General features: G+C 35.2%; 1 protein-coding gene and 1 pseudogene across 6 annotated transcripts in view; both read right to left on the bottom strand.

The window, feature by feature from the left end:
* shroom2b (shroom family member 2b) overlaps positions 1 to 19,552 on the bottom strand; it is a 32,775-nt gene that overhangs the window by 12,546 nt on the left and 677 nt on the right. For 3 of the 5 annotated variants that reach the window (XR_014201938.1, XR_014201939.1, XM_082155760.1), the window contains exon 2: positions 15,766 to 15,914. Coding sequence is in view for 1 of the 5 variants with exons in the window: in XM_082155760.1 (XP_082011886.1) it covers positions 15,766 to 15,914 (149 nt within the window). In the remaining 4 variants the exon portion in view is untranslated. Of the gene's footprint in view, positions 1 to 9,438; positions 9,801 to 15,765; positions 15,915 to 18,424; positions 18,527 to 19,552 lie in introns of those variants that run through there. The other 2 variants (XR_014201940.1, XR_014201941.1) reach the window with 2 other exon arrangements.
* LOC309487567 lies at positions 193 to 15,068 on the bottom strand (annotated as a pseudogene). The gene is made up of 2 exons: positions 13,510 to 15,068; positions 193 to 261 (listed from the first exon to the last, which is right to left on the bottom strand). The product of its transcript is annotated as an uncharacterized misc_RNA (transcript).

Consider the following 19,552-nt stretch of genomic DNA (forward strand, 5'->3'; position numbering starts at 1 on the left):
TGTAAGAAACACAAGCAGAATATTTGTTCAAATGTTTTTGACAAATGATCAGCACTCATCAACAAGACAGCAGGACACACTGGAGATTCTGCTCTGACGCTCACAGGTTATAAACAAGCCAGTGAAATTGACAGCTCGATAATAAGCTTAAGCGTATAATCCCCGTCTTGCACGTGAACAGCACAGCTACAGCTAAGACGCCACATGGCAGAGGATGTGATACTCGGGTCTGGCAGGGGTGGACGGGTCGATGGGTGAGAGCTACAGGAGCGTACAGGGCTGGGGGTCACGAGACATGAGCCAACAGCTCCACAATACCTCATAGAACTTCTCAAAATCTTCGTGAGAAAGTTCCTGGCCACGTGTACTTCACTTTCTGCAGGCATTGTTTGTGCTACAATATCCACCATTTTAATCTTCCTGTGCAACAAGGTAGAGAAAACACAGTGTATACTGTAGATCAACTGGAGCATTAAACATATGAATTGCTCAATGTTGTAAAAAAAACAAACAACTTTTTTGTTAAAAAGATTATAAAATAAAATAAATAAATAAACTAACTAAATAAGAATAAATAAAAATGATATATATATATAAAAACTAAATAAAATAATGTGGTATATAAAAACATATGTGTAGTAAATCCTTAATTCACTTAAGTAAAAAAATTAATAAAATGTTTAGTCCTGAACCAGATAAATAAATTTACTCAAAATGATGTTAACGTTGAGTAAAATGACTTTAACCATGACTTAATAAGGTAAAATTGAGTTTTTGCATGAAAAGTATTACATTAATGCTAATTTATACTAAAAATGTATGATCCAAATCATTAGCCAAAACAGGATTTGAGAGATTGATTTATCCATCCTACTGTATTAGTCACAGGATTATTATCATTAACTAAAACTAAAGCCAAAACCACAAAAAAAAACTAAAATAAAATAAACATTAACTGAAATTAATAAAAATATTAGAAAACCTAAACTTATTTTATTTCAGCTTAGTTAGCCAAGGCAAGTTCAAATTTTGGAATAAATAAATAAACAATTATTTCAAAAATAAATATTAACAATTAATATTTAGTTGAAGTTGCAGCACTAAAATAACTAAACCTAAATAAAATAAAATGAAATAGATCTATAAAAATAAAATAAAAAACATACAAGATAACAAAAAATATTTTTTTATATAAAAACAGAAAACATAAAAATCAAAAGTAATTAAAAATATTAACAAAAACTATAATATAGTATATAAATGATACTAAAATAACACTGATTAGTCATCATAAAGTCAGTTAGTCAATATTTATTATTTTACTGTATTACACAATGTAATGAATGTGTACTATCATCACTCCTACTGTATTGATAACATAAGACCAGAATGCTTCGCTCCGAACTCATTTACAGTCGGCTCAGGGTAACCGGGATAAAGCCGTGTTTCCGGATGGACGGGGTCACCATATGCCCACCGAACAACAGAGCAGCGACTGCATGCGGCACATGGGAGCTTAGCCATTCAATCTGTCACAAAGGGAGATGAGTAGCTACACATTCTTCTCAATCTGTTGTCTGTCTGAGAGGCCAATTCATCATATCAGTTCCCTGCCATTCAGAATAATGACCCATATGCAGGATCAACAGTGTTTTAAAGTTCATTATTGCATCATTATTCAATATTGGTTTATCCAATCAGATCAAACTGAGGTGACAAAGATGAGAATGACTCTATCAGGGCAATTAAAAACACGTCTAATGTTGGATCTTTTGGGTGCTAGTCACTATACAAATGCAAATGACCAATGCTGACATTAAGGAGACAGAAAAAGCTGCAAGAACATCCTTAAGCTGAAAGAAACGTCTTAAAAAAACACTTTAAAAGGAGTGTAACCATCTGCAAAACTGACTAACGCCAAGTCGAAAGTAAAACAAAAGGCTAATCTTGTGTCGTATCAAACTAAATTCCTGCTAAAGTCATTTTATCACATTAAAATGTGCACACAGGAATCCATAAAGGATATCGAAATACGTGCGTCTTATCGAATTTGTGGTTCACGGAAATTTGGACCATACACTACCGTTCAAAAGTTTGGGGTCAGTATGATTTTTAATGTTTTTAAAAGAAGTCTCTTCTGCTCACCAAGGCTGCATTTATTTGATTAAAAATACAAACAAAAACAGTAATATTGTGAAATATTATTCCAATGTAAAACTGCTGTTTTCCATGTGAATATACAGTAAAGTGTAATTTATTCCTGTGATCAAAGCTGAATGTTCAGCATCATTACTCCAGTCTTCAGTGTCACATGATCCTTCAGAAATCATTCTAATATGATTATTTGATGCTCAAGAAACATTTATGATTATTATCAGTGTTGAAAACAGTTTTTTACATTTTTATTTCATGATGCTATGATGAATAGAAAGTTCAAAAGAACAGCATTTATCTGAAATCTAAAGCTTTTGTAACATTAAACTCTACCGTTCAAAAGTTTGGGGTCAGTAAGAATTTTAATTTTATTTTTGGGGGAAATAAATCAAATAAATCAATACTTTTATTCATCAAGGATGAGTTAAACTGATCAAAAGTTACAGTAAAGACATTTATAATGTTAGAAAATATTCTATTTTAAATAAATGCTGTTTTTTTTACTTTCTATTCATCAAAGAATTTAGATTTTTTTTTTTTTTTACTGTTTTCAACATTGATAATAATAATGAATGTTTCTTGAGCATCAAATCATCATATTAGAATGATTTCTGAAGGATCATGTGACACTGAAGACTGGAGTAATGATGCTGAAAATACAGCTTTGATCACAGGAATAAATTACAGTTTAAAATATATTAAAATAGAAAACAGTCATTTTAAATTGTCATAATATTTCACAATATTACTGAATATTAATTTTTATTGTTTTTATCAAATAAATGCAGCCTTGGTGAGCAGAAGATACTTCTTTTAAAAACATAAAAAAATCTTACTGACCCCAAACTTTTGAACGGTAGTGTATATACCTGAGATCCAGTTTCTATTCATTGACCTTCCCGATGTCATCAAATGACGTGAGAAAACCGTCAGCGTGTCGTTGTGACGCGATCGGATCTCGGATGTCATATTGCTTTAGCAGAGCAGCACATAAACGCCACTCGACGAGGATAATCCCAAGATCTGTGCGTCGTGTATATTGTGTTTGGCCTCGTTTGAATCGAGAACACCTGCTCTTAATAAATGTATGGTTTACTAAAACACTTCAATGGTTTATTAATGTTTAATGAAGCTACAAACCAAACCGTGGCCCATAAGCTGCATGTGTATAGCCTACTATTAACATGTACTTGGTGTTGTTTGGTCTCTCCCTGAAACGATTATGCTCGTTGTATTCTGCTACTCGAGACCTTTTCAACACTTTATGACACAAGACTGTTTGGTTGTGTATGATGCTTAACAACAGATCACATTTTCATTTTCAATTTAGCTTGTATTTTTGACCAATAATGCCTGTTTTAGCTGTCGAAACTTGCATCCCTAATTTTATCTCAGTAACGTTGTTGTAAATTTAAAAATAATGCATTACTTTACTAGTTACTTGAAAAAAGGTAATCTGATTACGTATCTCACGTTACTTGTAATGCATTACCCCACAACACTAAGAGATAAAAATAAAGAGAGTACGACAAATAAAGCTCCAAACATTACATGCTGACCAATAGTCAAACTTAACTTACCCCAGTTTCTTGCCCTGGTTTAAACCAGAAAAAGCGTTTGGTTCGACATCAGAAGCTTCATTACTGCATTGACTTTGCTTGGCTACATATTTTTCATTTCTCCAATGCTTTTTAAGACGTGTGGACACATCTTTAACCTCTAGGCATGTGTCTACAACTAAAAGCTAATGTAGGTTAAGCGTCTGGCCTTTAACCCATGTATGATGAAAACACCAAGTATGATGCAACCACACAGCCTGAAACAACACAAACAGTGAGTATCTGTCTTATGGCACGTCCCATCGCAGATTTCCTTGAGGGATTACAGACGTTAGAGACAGGGGAGGGCGAGGAGTATTATAGTAACACGCTACGAAATCTGCTTATCTAATTGGCTGAAGGTCTATCAAATATCATGGGCAAATAAAAGCAGGATTAATGACTAATAAAATGAGGACAAATGGACTGAAATATGGACAAATAAACATGTTTAAATAGATAAATTGTAATCAATAAATATTAATAATTAATTAATGAAAAAATAACAATTAATAAATATATGCTAAGTAAAAATTTTAAATACAGCATTTTACCATATTAAAACTAGCCCTCTGTCTAAATGTTGGAATATATGTCACCATGTTCAGAAATGCAAAAACACTATTCATTTCTTTGTATTATTAAAAGAATAAAATGCGAACTTTCTATGAAATAAAATCAATGCTAATAATTAGTTAAAGGGGTTGAGAAAGCACCAGTTATTATTCAGATTTCAGAATATCAAGAATATTTCTGATGTAAGAGATCTGTTTTTTCCTTTAATTAGAGAGATGGCTGATATATTATTAATATTAATATTGGATATTATTTTTAATATTGGAAAAGCCTGCCGACGTTGCTTTGTTTCACCGAGTAACACTGGGTCTCTTTCACCAATAATTACGTGGATTATTTCGTATTTGTACGCAACTTCTCACGAAAAGGTACACGAAAAACGTCTCCGCCTAATTCACAACACGTTCGTACGCACATTAATTTGTTCTTAACATCGTTCTGATGTTAGTGAATTTGGAGTATTCTAAATGTAATTCTAATCATTTTATATATGTATTAAATAACACAATTAATGCAACATGGTTCAATATAATTTTAGTCATATTAGGATGAACTATAACTTCTTAACACGATTATAAGGCCGTACAAAGTGCTTTTTGCGTACGTGTGGTTTCAGTTGTTCATATATTTTTTTGTACATTTAGAATACATTTTATTATGAATTTTTTGGTGAATCGTGATTTGTTCTTAAAGTCATTCGTACGCACATTTCACGCACAAATATGTGCATATACGCATGTTTAGTGAATTAAGGCCAATTTATACTTCTGCGTCGGGTGCGCGTAGAAGGTACGGCATAGCATACGCATTGACGTGTACCATATGTCGTACCCTTCGCCGTACCCTGATGCGCACCTCCTCAAAAATGTAACTACGCGTCGCGGCGACGCGGACCGCAAGATCTGTGATTGGTCGGCTGGATAGCATAGCGTTTCCTCCTACGCATTTCCGGAATGATCTTCTGCACTCTGCATCGCCCGCCCGCCATTTTTAAATTCCGAAGATCACTGAAGAGCCATGGAAATAGACCAAGTGACCGAGAGATTGCTTGAAGAAGTGCGGAAATACAGCCATTTGTATGACTCCTTCAGTCGCCATTGCTCGTAGAAACCTAAACTCAAAACAGCCGCGAGGAATGTAAACACAGTGGAACATTAAAACCCACCCGCGCCAACTAGCGTTTCGGCGGTGTAACTGCAGAGCAACACAGACATTCGCAGAAGTATAAATGCTCATGACGGCGTCGCCTACGTGCGTAGCCTACGACGTACACTACGGCGTACACTCGACGCAGAAGTATAAATTGGCCTTTAGACCCATTGTTTTTTGCTGTTTCACAGAAGCAAGACATGCTGTTGTTGTTGCCTCACGTGTTGCAGAGCGTGTTTGTTATTTTGGGGGCGGAGCAATGAAGGGAGGGGTGTGTGTGTGTTTGGATGTTGATTTAAAAAAAGTCAAACACTTACTCATGACAACTCTTGGGGCCCTGTTTTAACGATCTGAAACGCAAGTATCAAGCGCGAAACGCAAGTAGCTTTGTGGGCGGGTCTCGCAAATCTAAAATGTGTTGGTCTGACTCTGAAGTAGCTTCATTACTCATAGGTGTGGTTTGGGCGTAACGTGCAATAAACCAATCAGAGCGTCATCTCACATTCCCTTTAAGAGCAGGCGCGCTTGTTCCACGGCGGATTGCTATTATAACGGCGGATTTGCCAGGAGAGGCTCACAGCCGAGGAGACCGACGTTTTCGTCAGGGCCGTAAAACACAGAGAAGTGACATTGGGGATGGAGAAACACTTCGGTTAAACAAGCGTATAATAATTTGGGTAAATGTGTAAGCTAGATTTATGCCTATTTTTTCACATCTTTATGGACACAACAATGATTTCCCTCATGTGGAATATTTTTCCTTGTAATTATGTATGGTTTGCAAAAATGTGAACTGCTGCATCTGTAGATGAGAGAAGCAAAGTGTGTGTGCGTTGTGCACACGCTACATTATGGCCAAGCATGCGCCCTTAAAATAGCATCCACTGAAAACACTTTAGACTAGGTTTTTCCTGGTCAGTAGTGGAATTGTATTCTGAAACTGCAAAATAGCACCAAGGAACGTTTGCGCCGGAACACGCCTCCTCTTTTCGCTGAACCGCCCCCGGGAGCGCAAGTTCATTCTCTAATTTACCGACGTGCGTCTGTGGAGGGAAAAGTCCGCTGTGCGTCGGGTGCAAAATAGGAATGATACATGCGTCCGTGTACAAAGTCAATTGCGCTGGGTGCAAGATAGGGCCCTATGTGTGTTAGGCATGGAAATGAATATGACAATGTTGATATGATTGGCCTTGGCGGGACAGATCTGCTACGCTGCTGCTGCTGTTATTGCTGAGCATGTACAGGACTTGCTACTGCTAATACACACACGACATGCTCATGTGAGCATGTAAGACATGTTTCTGCTGTACAATATAGCGTACATTAATGACCCGTAGCAGATCTATACAGGTGGAGCTGGGGAAGGTGGAGGGTTTCTGAAAGCGCGCTTAGAAAATGCTGATGAAGTATTTGAAGGATGAGCAGCGAGCTCATTGGCTATTGATACAGCAGGAACCAATCAGCTGTGCCCTATAGATAACGATGTGATTGCAAGCAGATTGAGCTAAGGACCAATCAGCATGCGCCATCTAGAGTTTCATGAAAGTACTTTGCATTACAGAAAATCGCTTACTGCATCTTTATCAGCTCGTTGAATCGTCCGTTGGCTGAGTCACCGTTCAGAACCCAGTGATTAACCTGGACTGAAGCCTGAATAGAGCCAGACAGACACACAACAATAGAAAGTGCCGTGATGATCATCAGCAGGATTACGGCTCACACGGGCCACAGAGAGCCAGCGAGAGAGCGGACAGATCCATACTATAAACAATACAATCATTTCAATGCACACACTGTAAAAACTACTGTAAGTTTAACTGTAAAAGACTTGGAAAATGCAACCAGTCAAGTGGACATTTCATTAAAATACTGTTAAATGTAAAGTTTTTGGATCTGTTATCTTATCATTTACAATGAAAAACATTTTTCCATTGAAATAACTAGTTATTTGTCCCAAATGACACACTAAACACTATGCACTTATACACTATAAGTCCTCAACCGTGTAGTATAGACTTTATAAGGTCATTTTTTTCATTAATTTGAGTGCATGAAGTGTCCAATATTCCACACTTCGTTTTTTGTGGGGAAATTTTCAGTGTGACAGTGAACACACACTAATCTCACTATTTATACTACAAAACGACATAGAACAGTGCATAAGTGCATACGTTTCTTCTTAGACTTATTAGTTATGTACATTATGTTCCATCTTATGTTGTTAAATGAATGTTTAATGGTATTTTAGAGTTGTGTTTGTTACCATAATGGTGTTTTGTATGTGTGGTTATTATGACACTGTGAATCTTTGGAAAAGATACTTTTCATCATGTTTCTTTCTCTTTATGTCTTTCTGTTTTTAAGGTGTTTGCCAATATTATATAAAGGTAAAAAAACTGATTTTAATAATGTAGTATATTAAGATTATTTCAGTTAAGGACATATTTTTACTGTAATTTAAGTTCTAGCTAATGTGTTTTTTACAGTAAAGTTCTGGTAATTGTTTGCTGTAAATTTCACAATTTTTTACTGTATATTTCTGATCTGCAGCAGATTTTAGCTAATAAATACACCTATACTCTTGAACCTTGAGTCTTCAATCTCTGCAAAAGTCAGATATCCTAATTAGATCCTTTCGTATCTAAATCTTCTGAGCTCCACTATCATTTTACAGCTCTATACTCTTACTGTATTGTCAACTATTGTGTCTATTTTTATATATTCTTCCCTAAAGCATTTAAGGAGAATCATCTGAGCCAAAAGTGAATAAATAAATAAATCAACCATAACTGAGAACTCCTTCAAGTCATTAACTTGTCCTCTTCCAACAGCTTCTCTGACTAACTCCTGAAAACGAAACCTCCAGATCTTCATATGAGATCAGCTCCTGCAGTTCCTCTAAATACGTCTGCGTCTCAAATCCCTGAGCTTCCCCAGCCCTCGTCAAACCCGCTCATGATGTAACAGGTGTCACGGCAAACGAGGACAGTCCGAGACGACGGGACACGAGACCACCATCAAACACGTACAGTCCAGGGCTCTTATACTTCACTAAAACTAAAACCAAAATAACTAATAATTCATCAATTGAAATTAAGTAAATGTTAACTGAAATAAAATTAAATATAAAAATATATATATACTTATTTTATCTCAAGCCTGTCATTTTCATTTAGTTTTACTTGATAAAATAACTAAAACTGAAAGAAAAAAAATTATAAAAGCTAAATAGACATATTTCTTTCTATTGAAAGAAATGTTTTATCATTTTCAATTAGTTTAACTTGATGTAATAAAAAACAAAACTGAAATAAAAGTACTAAACAGACATTTTAAAAACAAAAAATTACAAAAACCACAGGATTAATAAAACTAAAATGAAAACCGTGAAAATTTGGAAACCTAAAAATAAAAACTACTTCAAAATATTAATAAAAACTATAATATCTTCTCAATTGTACTAAAATAACACTGGTCTAGTCTTTAAAATGTCATTCTGACATCAAGCTTTCTATTATTTTGTCGAACTTATTGTTAAATAAAGTTTCAGCTGTAATTCATAGGGGTAATACTATTTTAAGGTGGCGTAGTTACACGTTACTACATGTACTTACTATTAATAACAGTAAATTATGCATAATTACAAGTAACTAACCCTGAGCCAAACCCTAACCGTAACCCTATAGTAAGTACATGTAGTTATTTAATTTTAATCAATACTTATCCGAGTAAGTACAACGTAACTATGTCACCTTAAAATAGTGTAAACATATTATGTATTAAAAAAAAACACACTGTACCTTCATGTGTACATAAAAATATTTACTATATTGTTTGTGGCCATCACAAATCAATAAATGGATATCATAAACGTAAATGTATACATGTTACAAACAAATGTAAGCTATAAACCAAACATATTACATTACAAACAGACACTGAGATGTAAAAGAGCAGATACCTGTCGATCTGAGTCTAGCAGTGTGTCCATCTTCATAGTGGAACGTGTTCAGAGTTCAGACTACTATGAGCCCAGGGCTCACGGCCAGCAGCCAATCACAGCGCGCCAAACAAACTCACCTAGGCAATGGACTCATCCATCTCTCCAACCACAGGGGGAGATTATCATTACAGTGAAGAACACAGACATCAGGACTGAAACATGAATTTGGACTGGAATGACAGCAGTCTCATATGCAGCACATCTCTAGAATTAAAGTGTGCAAAAAAATGTAAAAATAATCAAACATAGTTTTATCTGGTTGTGGGTGTGTAATGTGTAATGTGTGTGTGCTGTTGTTTTCCTCTTGGTAAACTTCTGCTGTGAGTAATTGGATTCAGGGATCAGGCGTCATCGGCTCAGGACAGAACTGTGATGTTGAAGTATTGATCAAATTGATTTTAAAAATATACAGTACTGTGCAAAATATCCCTTGCCTAAGACTTCTGCACAGTACTGTATATATTAGATAAAATGATTAATGACTTTTGCATTACTGAACAGTTAGTAATATCCAACAGCAGTTTGGCCCGCCTCAAAAAGTCCGACTAAGACACTAGAAGTTTCAAATATACCCTGAAAAAAACTGCAATAAAAATAAATAGGTGCTATAAAGCCAGAATAAAAATTGTGCACAAGTTGTTTCAGTCTTGCTTTTGTAATTTGATCATATTTGATTAAAATTGTTTTAAATAAAGTTGACGTGTATTTTGCAAACTCTTAATATCTATGTGCGTACAACAGCCTCAAAAAGAATTTGGATAATCAAGTCACATAAAAATGCCTGAATTGTTTAGATGCAACATATAAAAACAAATGTCATTTATTGTATAGAAACATGCACAAAACGTTTGACATTTTTGTCAGATGTTTGTTTTGTTGAAAGTCAAAATGTTTATTAATTGGTTAAATAACTAAACTAAAACCACACACACAAAAAACATTTCATTACTTAAAATAACAATAACTGAAATTTAAAATTAAACTTATTTTATTTCAGCTCATTCATTTTTTACGTATGTTTTTAACTTGATGCACTAAAACAACTCTAAAACTGAAACAAAAATGTATAAAAACTACATAGAAATGACAAAATGACAAAATGAAGTCAAATTAAAATGACAACGGAAAATATAAAAATGAACTAATTCAGAATATTAATAATAATCATAATAGTATCTCAATGATTCCAAAATAGTAGAACATGTCCATTGTTAAGCTGTTTGTGCACTGATAAAAGAAATCACACACTTCCCACCTATATAGTAGGCAAAAAACAGTGTGTGACAAAAGAAGATTCACAGTACTCATAAAACAGTACAGTAGGCAAAAAGTACCTGGATGACCTAGTATATGATGGACACTTTACTATCCCATGAGGCCACGGGAGAGGATTTATGAATAATAAATGATAAATGACTGACATCAAGGCGGATGTAGTACGTCCAGATTACATTCATACTACACACATTCATACTATATAGAACATACTTTTTTAGCGGCCGTGAAGTAATTACTTATTCAAAATAAGAATGCACTTTCAGAAGCAGCCATGATCCGATGCAATGATTTTCAGTCATTTTAAACACCACTAGATGGCGCTGTAGGGCCTTAAATGCTCTGATGGGGCGACGAAGGGAATGTACAGTAACACTGACCAATAACTGATGTGTTTGTGTACAGTATGCATGAATAGAATTTACCAAATAAAGTTGCTCTATAACAGTAACATGCTCTAAATAGTATTGAGTGGATCTCCGTCCTGTACAACTGCACATTTTAGGAAGCATTGCACAAAACTCTACACAGGATTGTGGGTGAGGAAGTCTCATCACCTCATCATACACATAACTCCCTCAAGAAGAGAAACACTGACCCAAAGGCCCCAGTCCTGCACATGAAGCCCAGCAGAGCCGTGTCGACACACAATGGCCGGCCCTCTGGCCTCTTTTGTGGGACGGCGTGCACCAGCACACAATGATGACGCCACTTTTGTTCCGCACAATCAAATAATGGTGTCACCTATTCACAAACGTCATGCTGATTTCTGCCGGAACGCCTGGAATAAACACAGGCTGGAGACGGAAAGCTCACACAACTGCTCCTGCTCGTTCCTGTCTCATCGTGCTTCAGTTTTAACCAAACACTACATACATAACACAACAAACTAAGCATGACAAAGAGAAATCAATCAACATTATCAGGTCTCATGAATAAAAAAGTAGTATTTTCTCTGGCTGGTTACTTGGGTGTTGCTATGCATTTACTAGGATGCTAGAATGCTCTGGGTGGTTGCTAGAGTGTTGCTATGCAGTTGTCAGGATGTTCTGGGTGGTTGCCAGGGTGTTGCAATACAATGCATTTGCTAGGATGCTCTTTTGGTTGCCAGGGTGTTGCTATGCATTTGCTAGGATGCTCTTTTGGTTGCCAGGGTGTTGCTATGCATTTGCTAGGATGCTCTGGTTTCCTGGGTGTTGCTAGGCATTTTCTAGGATGCTCTGTGTGGTTGCCAGGGCGTTGCTATATAGTTGCTAGGATACTCTGGATGGTTGCTAGGGTGTTGCCATGCATTTTCTGGGATGCTAGAATGTTGTTTGCAGTTGTCAGGAGGATACTGTTGGTGGTTTTCAGGGTGTTGATATGCAGTTGCTAGGATGTTCGGTGTGGTTGACAGTGTGTTGCAATGCATGTATTAAGATGCTATATGTGGTTGTCAGGGTGTTGCAATGCATGTATTAAGATGCTCTATGTGGTTGTCAGGGTGTTGCTATGCATTTCTAGGATGATCTGTGTGGTTGCCAAGGTGTTGTAATGCAGTTGGTAGGATGTTCTTGGTGGTTGCCTGGGTGTTTCTATGCAATTGTATGATATCCTTAGTGGTTACCAGGGTGTTGCTATGCAGTTGCTAGGGTGTTCTGGGTGGATTCACCCTGCCCATGCAAAAAGTCTAAATTTATTTTTAATAGTGTAATTTATGGGCAGAATTTTTGGCTGTAAACTTGTTTACACCAGGTTAAGAAATACACTCAGGCCTAAATTTTGTCCTTGAAGAGGATACAAATGTAACTACCATATTAATCCGACTACTTGCTGTCTAAAGCACTCCAGTCAGAGAGGAACATCTTAAAAATATCAGTAAGGTTGTGTGATATTCACAGTGCGAACCCCTTCCATCAGACGCTGAGGCGAAACTCAACTCCACGGCTCAGCAACAATAAACACAGAGCACATATTGTGGTTTGGCAAAAGTATCAATCATAAACACGTCAGCATAACTACGAAATCTCAGAGGAAAACCAGAATGCTTCAGTTCAGATCCAGGTTTAAATTCATAGATAATGTGTGAATCAAATGTATGGAGTTTTCTTAAATACAGAATGAAATCGAAACTGACACTATTTTCTTCATGCATGTCATTGGTCTTATTATGAACAATTCATCAGTGCATTATTTTTTTTTTTAAGTAAATTTTTTACCTCGTAATCTTTCATCAAAATGCAACACTTACTTTCACAATACAATCAACAGCCGACAGATAAAGTCTCACCCTGTGTTTATTCACCCTGTGTTTTGTCATCTCACTGTCACAACACGATAGCAAAGTCACTAGTGTGTGCATCTCATGCCGACTCTAAGAGCTTTTCTCTGGGATTGAAGAACGAAATTCAAGGTCAAAATCTCCTGCTCATCGACTGGATCTTTATTTAAACAGAAAAAGAAAAAATGAAATGAAATGAAAAAGAAAGCCTGTGATCTTCAAAATAGTTTGTGTGAGTTTGTGTGTGTGTACAAGTGTGTCTGTGTGAGTGTGTGTGAGAATGTATGTGTGTGTGTGTGTGTGTGTGTGTGTGTGTGTGTGTGTGTGTGTGTGTGAATGTGTGCGTGAGTGTGTATATGTGTGTGTGTGTGAGTGAGAGTGTATGTGTTTGTGTGTGTGTGTGTGTGTATGAATGTGTGTGAGAGTGTGTGCGTGAGTGTGTATATGTGTGTGAGTGTGTGCGTGAGTGTGTATATGTGTGTGAGAGTGTGTGCGTGAGTGTGTATATGTGTGTGTATGAGTGTGTGTGAGAGAGAGAGTGTGTGTGTGTGTGTGTGTGTGTGTGTGTGTGTGTGTGTGTGTGTGTGTGTGTGTGTGTGTGTGTGAGTCTGTGTAAGGGTGTGTGAGTGTGTGTGTGTATGAGAGTGTGTGTCAGTGTGTGTGGGTGAGAGAGTGTGTTTGTGTGTGTGAGAGAGTGTGTGTGTGTGTGTGTGTGTGTGTGTGTGTGTGTGTGTGTGTGTGTGTGTGTGTGTGTGTGTGTGTGTGAGTGAGTGTATATGTGTGTGTGTATGAGTGTGTGTGAGAGTGTGTGCGTGAGTGTGTGTATATGTGTGTGTGTGTGTGTGTGTATGAATGTGTGTGAGAGTGTGTGCGTGAGTGTGAATATGTGTGTGTGAGTGTGTGTATGAGTGTGTTTGAGAGTGTGTGTGAGTGTGTGAGTGTGTGTGTGTGTGTGTGTGTGTGTGTGTAAGGGTGTGTGAGTGTGTGTGTATGAGTGTGTGTCAGTGTGTGTGGGTGAGAGAGTGTGTTTGTGTGTGTGAGAGTGTGTGTGTCTGTGTGAGTGTGTGTCTGTGTGAGTGCGTGTCTGTGTGTGTGAGTGTATATGTGTGTGTGTCTGTGTGAGTGTGTATATGTGTGTGTATGTGAGTGTGTGTGTGTGTGTGTGTGTGTGTGAGAGTCTGTGTAAGTGTGTATGTGTGTGTGTATGTGTGTTTGTGTGTGTGCATGCAAGAGTGAGTGTGTGTGTAATGTGTATATGTGTGAGTGTGTTTGAGTATGTGTATTTGTGTATGTGTATATGTGAGTGACAGTGTGTGTGTGTGTGTGTGTGTGTGTGTGTGTGTGTGTGTGTGTGTGTGTGTGTGTGTGTATGTATGTAAATGTGTGTGTGTGTGTGTGTGTGTGTGTGTGTGTGTGTGTGTGTGTGTGTGTGTGTGTGTGTGTGTGTGTGTGTGTGTGTGTGTGCGTGTGTGTGTGTGTGTATCCACACATGCACAGGTCCGAGGCCTTTACGTTTGCAAGCACACACATAAATATATGAACATGATGAACACACTCCTGAACACTAAATTAATGTTTCTCTTATTTTTGATCTCCCTCATTCATTTTTGACCAATAGAAGCTCAGATCATGAGGCCTACGATCAGTCAGTTTCAAACATACAAAACCGGTCCTGAAAACAAGTTGACAAAAAGATTAAATCCAATATTTGGTGATTATATAGCATGAAGAGAGATTTAAAAAAAAATGTTTGTAGGCCAGTCATTTTTGAACAGGAACGCCACAAGTGTACCAAGTTTGGGGGGGAAAAATCCCCAAAAAGTAAAAAAATTATCCCACAATTTTTGGGAAGTGTTAAACCCAGTGTGAACGAAGTCAGTGGTGTGAAAATGAACATCCTCTCCAAACACAACGTGAGGGTTACTTCTGTAATGTGACGTATTTCCAGTTAAAATAGGATATTCAAAAAGGAAACTTGGGGAAGTGATTGCATGGTTTCTGAATGTGAAATCGCATACTAGTCGTACTCCTCCTGTCATACATGTACAGTACATCCAGCCGGACATTATCCCGCTGCTTGCCACATAAGTAAATAATTAAACACGAAATATTGATCTGAGTTGAAATATATTATTAGGTCATTAAACGCAATAAAGCTTCCGTGGAGAAGCAGTTTCAGCGGCGAGATCAAACTAGACGGACATTTAAGAGATACGGTACACAGTCATTACACTGATTACACAGCATTTCAACAATTATGGGGATAAGAGATATTGATTTCAGATTAAACTGTTTTAAAATCGCACCTGTTTTTTATCTCATAATCCAATAGTTTACAAAATGGCCGCCGCTGAGTTTGTATGAAACAAGAGAGAGCGAGTCCACGATACCGGACGGCATAATTAAATAACTGTACACAAAATATTGATTCGACTGAGTTTTAATATTTTATTAGCTCACCAAATGCAAAACTTCTACGAAGAAAAACCGTTCCTAGCGCTGCTGACTTCAGTGACCCGGATGAGCCTGTGCTTCTGTTTCAGCAGCTGTTATCTGGGAATAATTTACCTCTGGATGGAGCAATTGACCAATCAGAATCAAGCATTCCACAGAGCCGTGCAATAATTATGTATATTCTGCCAGTCTCTATGACAGGTGGTTGGAGGAGACATCAATTAATTAGCAAAAGCAAATGAACCATCAAACCGGGTCAGTGTTGATGTTACGTGGACTTTAACAGGGAATCCTACCGTTTTATTCCCAGAGAGAGCGTCTTATGTGAGCTTTTCACCAGACAAATGGCCTCCAGTCTGTAGCCGCTGAGAAGAACCGAGTTAACGCGGACTATCTGATCCCCGATCTGGACTCGACCCAGCGCCGCTCCACTTCCCTCCTCCACCTAAACAAACAAAACACACGAGTTTAAAACAAACAGAAACATCTACATGTGCTTCACCACGAGAGTCAAACTCCTGATAACAGAACCAGGAATAGAGAAAACCACCAGCGCTTTTCCTGCTCATCTCGGACACGTCTGCGCTTATTTGTGGGATATCTGTTTGCAGTTTCCATGATGGGAAGGATGTGGTTTGTGTTTCTGCTGATTGGAGATCTGCTGGAAGTTCTGCTTAGGAATGATACGTGACAGGAAAAATGTAGTCAACAACATTTATCCCCCCCCCCAAAAAATAAAGATATAAAATCTGGGTTCCATTTTAATGGTTTAATTTAATGTGATAAAAATAATAAACAATACTTTAATACAAATCATATATTATTTTACCAAATAATTCACAGTGTTAATCCTTTAATAATTAATAAAATGTATATGAATTCAACTCTTTTTGATTTTTTATTATATTCCAAATATTATTATGTTTAATTAAACCACTAAAACGGAATCCATAAAATTTATAACAGAAAATACAGATTTTTGGGAAATAAATAAAACAGATTTCATACGTCAAGACAAATGTGATGTTAATAAATGTTTAAAAAGTATTAATTCAGCTGATTAGACATGCTTTTTGATGTTTTATAATTATATTTTTTTATATATTATTATTTATAATTTTTATTAAATTTAATAAATAAAATAAAATAAATACATACACATAATTTGATTAAAATAAATAAATAATACAATATATTTAAATAATTAAATAATACACTTTGATGAAATACAACTAAATTTGACATATAAATATTACATCTAGAAGTAGTGGTAGAATTTTTTTTTTATGATAATAATATTAATACAGATTAAAATAAATAAATAAAAATGAGGTAAAAGTATATCAAATTATATAAATACTTAGATTAAAAGAAATACAATGTATTAATATATTAAAATAATTTAAATTATATTAATATTTTTAATAAATTAAATGTATATAATTAAATTAAATTAAATAATAAAACAAAACCTAAGCACAAAATACATAAATAATACATCTAACAGTACAGTATACTATAGTGAGTAAAATAAAATATAAAAACTTAATGTAATCAAATAGAAACTAAGAATTTTCCAAATAATATTTTACACATTTCTATCATGTTAATTCTTCACAGTATTTCTACATTAGTTAAACCATTAAAACAGAATCAATACATCAGAAAATACAGAATCTGGGATATAATTAAAAAGATTTCATAGAGTTATATTTTAGGCGTGTTATGTTTATATGTGACTCAGAAAGTCAATCCATAGTTTAGTTGAGAAAACACTATTAGAGGAGACCAACATCAACCCTACAGGACCATGATGAGGACAGGACATGAACAAAGACCTCATCACTCAACCTGAGATCTGATGCCATCAGCTGGACACCCGAGCGCTGCACTTAAATATTCAGGAGCTCGAAACTCTAGATTACAGCTCGTTTCACATCCCATAAAGTCCAAAGCAGCTGATTTCAGATCAGTTTGTAATCTTGATTTGTAAGGTTTCAGATCGTCCACACTCAGTAGTGCTCACACACACACACACACACACACACACACACACACACACACACACACACACACACACACACACACACACACACACACACACACACGTGACCTCGGTGGTTTTGAAGTGTGGTAACGCAGTGAAAGCGGCTCAGGATTCACAAACACTCCAGATTATCTTTATAATTCACATTAAAGCAATGCTGGAGAATTGCACAAGAATATGGTAACAGTAAATTACAGAAAAACATGTTAGGAATTTTAACTAGATCTTTTGTTTGTTTGTTTATGGTCATGCAGTTTAATCCACAGGGGCCAAAACTCCAAAAACAGAAAAATGAAATCAACAAATGCTGTAATGGCACAAAATGGGTGAAGAGATATAAACTGTGATTTTAATTTAAAAATCTTTTTTTACATTTTTTTTAAAGAGTTATTTATTTTTTATTGATTATTTATCAATATGAGCATAAAAAATAACAACTGTTATTGTTGTTAATTATTATATAATTATAATTCATAATATTTAATATAATTAATAATAATATATATTATTGTTATTAAATGAAAAGAAAATATTACTAGTAAAATAAAAAAGTAAGTATTTAATAAAAATATTATACATTTTATTTTACAGTATATTTATCAATTTACAATACTAATATTTAGTCTTAATTTCTTCACTGTCAAACGTTAAACACCATCAACCAGACATTTTGGTGGAAATCCACAGGAAATGTATGTGTGAGTGTTAAATGTCAAGTGTGTTTGTGTAATAAATTACACTTTGACACTTCTAATGCAATGATGTTGTGCAATGAAGTGTGACTATAGTGTTCATGTACCTTTCAGTGACCCTGTATAATTTACCTTTACAGACGACAAAACGACATAAACATCATGTGTTTGCTAAAGTCGGCATGAAATTTTGTAAATGCATGTTACAGATCTTACCGTCAGCAATTCATCCTTGCATATGTTTTATTTAGAAAAAAATGTTTTGAGCTCATAATACTTAATCAAAATGTCATAACTGGACCTTGTTGATTCCCATGTTGATGACATATGCAGGATTCACCAATCATTTAGTGTGCTTAAGCCCCGCCCCCTCATCTGCATACACCTGAGTGCCACGCCCACATCTCAACATCCAATCAACCGTGGTGTATATGGTTTTGGTGGTGTATCATATGATGGGGTCATATTTTTAACCCAAACACACAGTAAAGAGTACAGTATGTACAGTATGTTCAGGATGTTCAGTAAAATGTTGACATAAAAATTTTGAGATTTCCACAACTTTGGACCAAATTTTCAATCCACATGTACATATCCAAAAAGTCCACGGTGTTCAAATTGTAAGCACAATATAATTGTGCAAACAATACAATCAGAATATTAATGACTCTTATTGAAAATACTGTGGCGATACCGTGGTGCAGAATCAGATGGTAATACTATGGTGCTTAAATGCAGAGGTTTTCAAACTGGGGTCCAGTGGAAACATTTTTTAGAAAAACACTGAACAAAAATGGTATAATAATAATAAAAATAATAATAATAACAACAAATATTGTAATTAAATACATTATTTTATTATAATATATATATATATATATATATATATATATACACACACACACAATACAATACAATAAAATTAATTAATTAATAGGCTATATAAATGTATTTTATATGAAAATAATTACATAATAAAAGTTAGTTCAAAATAAGTAGACAACAAAAATTAAACTAAAATAAATAAGTAGTGAGTAGAAAAAAACTTAATGCAACTTAATAGAAACTAAATATTTATAATATTTGCACGTAAATAATAAAATTAATAAAAATGAAAAGTAGGCTACATAAAATTATTTTTTTTAAATACATAATTCGATTAAAAGAAATACATACATGAATATATTAAATAAATAAAAATAATATTAATATATTATTATATTTGATATATTAAACCTATATAATTAAATTTAATAAAAGACAACAAAAACTAGACATTATACATCTAACAGGTTTTTTTGTTTTGTTTTGTTTTTATGTAACCTAATAGAAACTAAATATTTT

Source organism: Leuciscus leuciscus (genome assembly GCF_965113295.1).
Source record: "Leuciscus leuciscus genome assembly, chromosome: 23".
NCBI classification, from domain to species: Eukaryota; Metazoa; Chordata; class Actinopteri; order Cypriniformes; family Leuciscidae; genus Leuciscus; species Leuciscus leuciscus.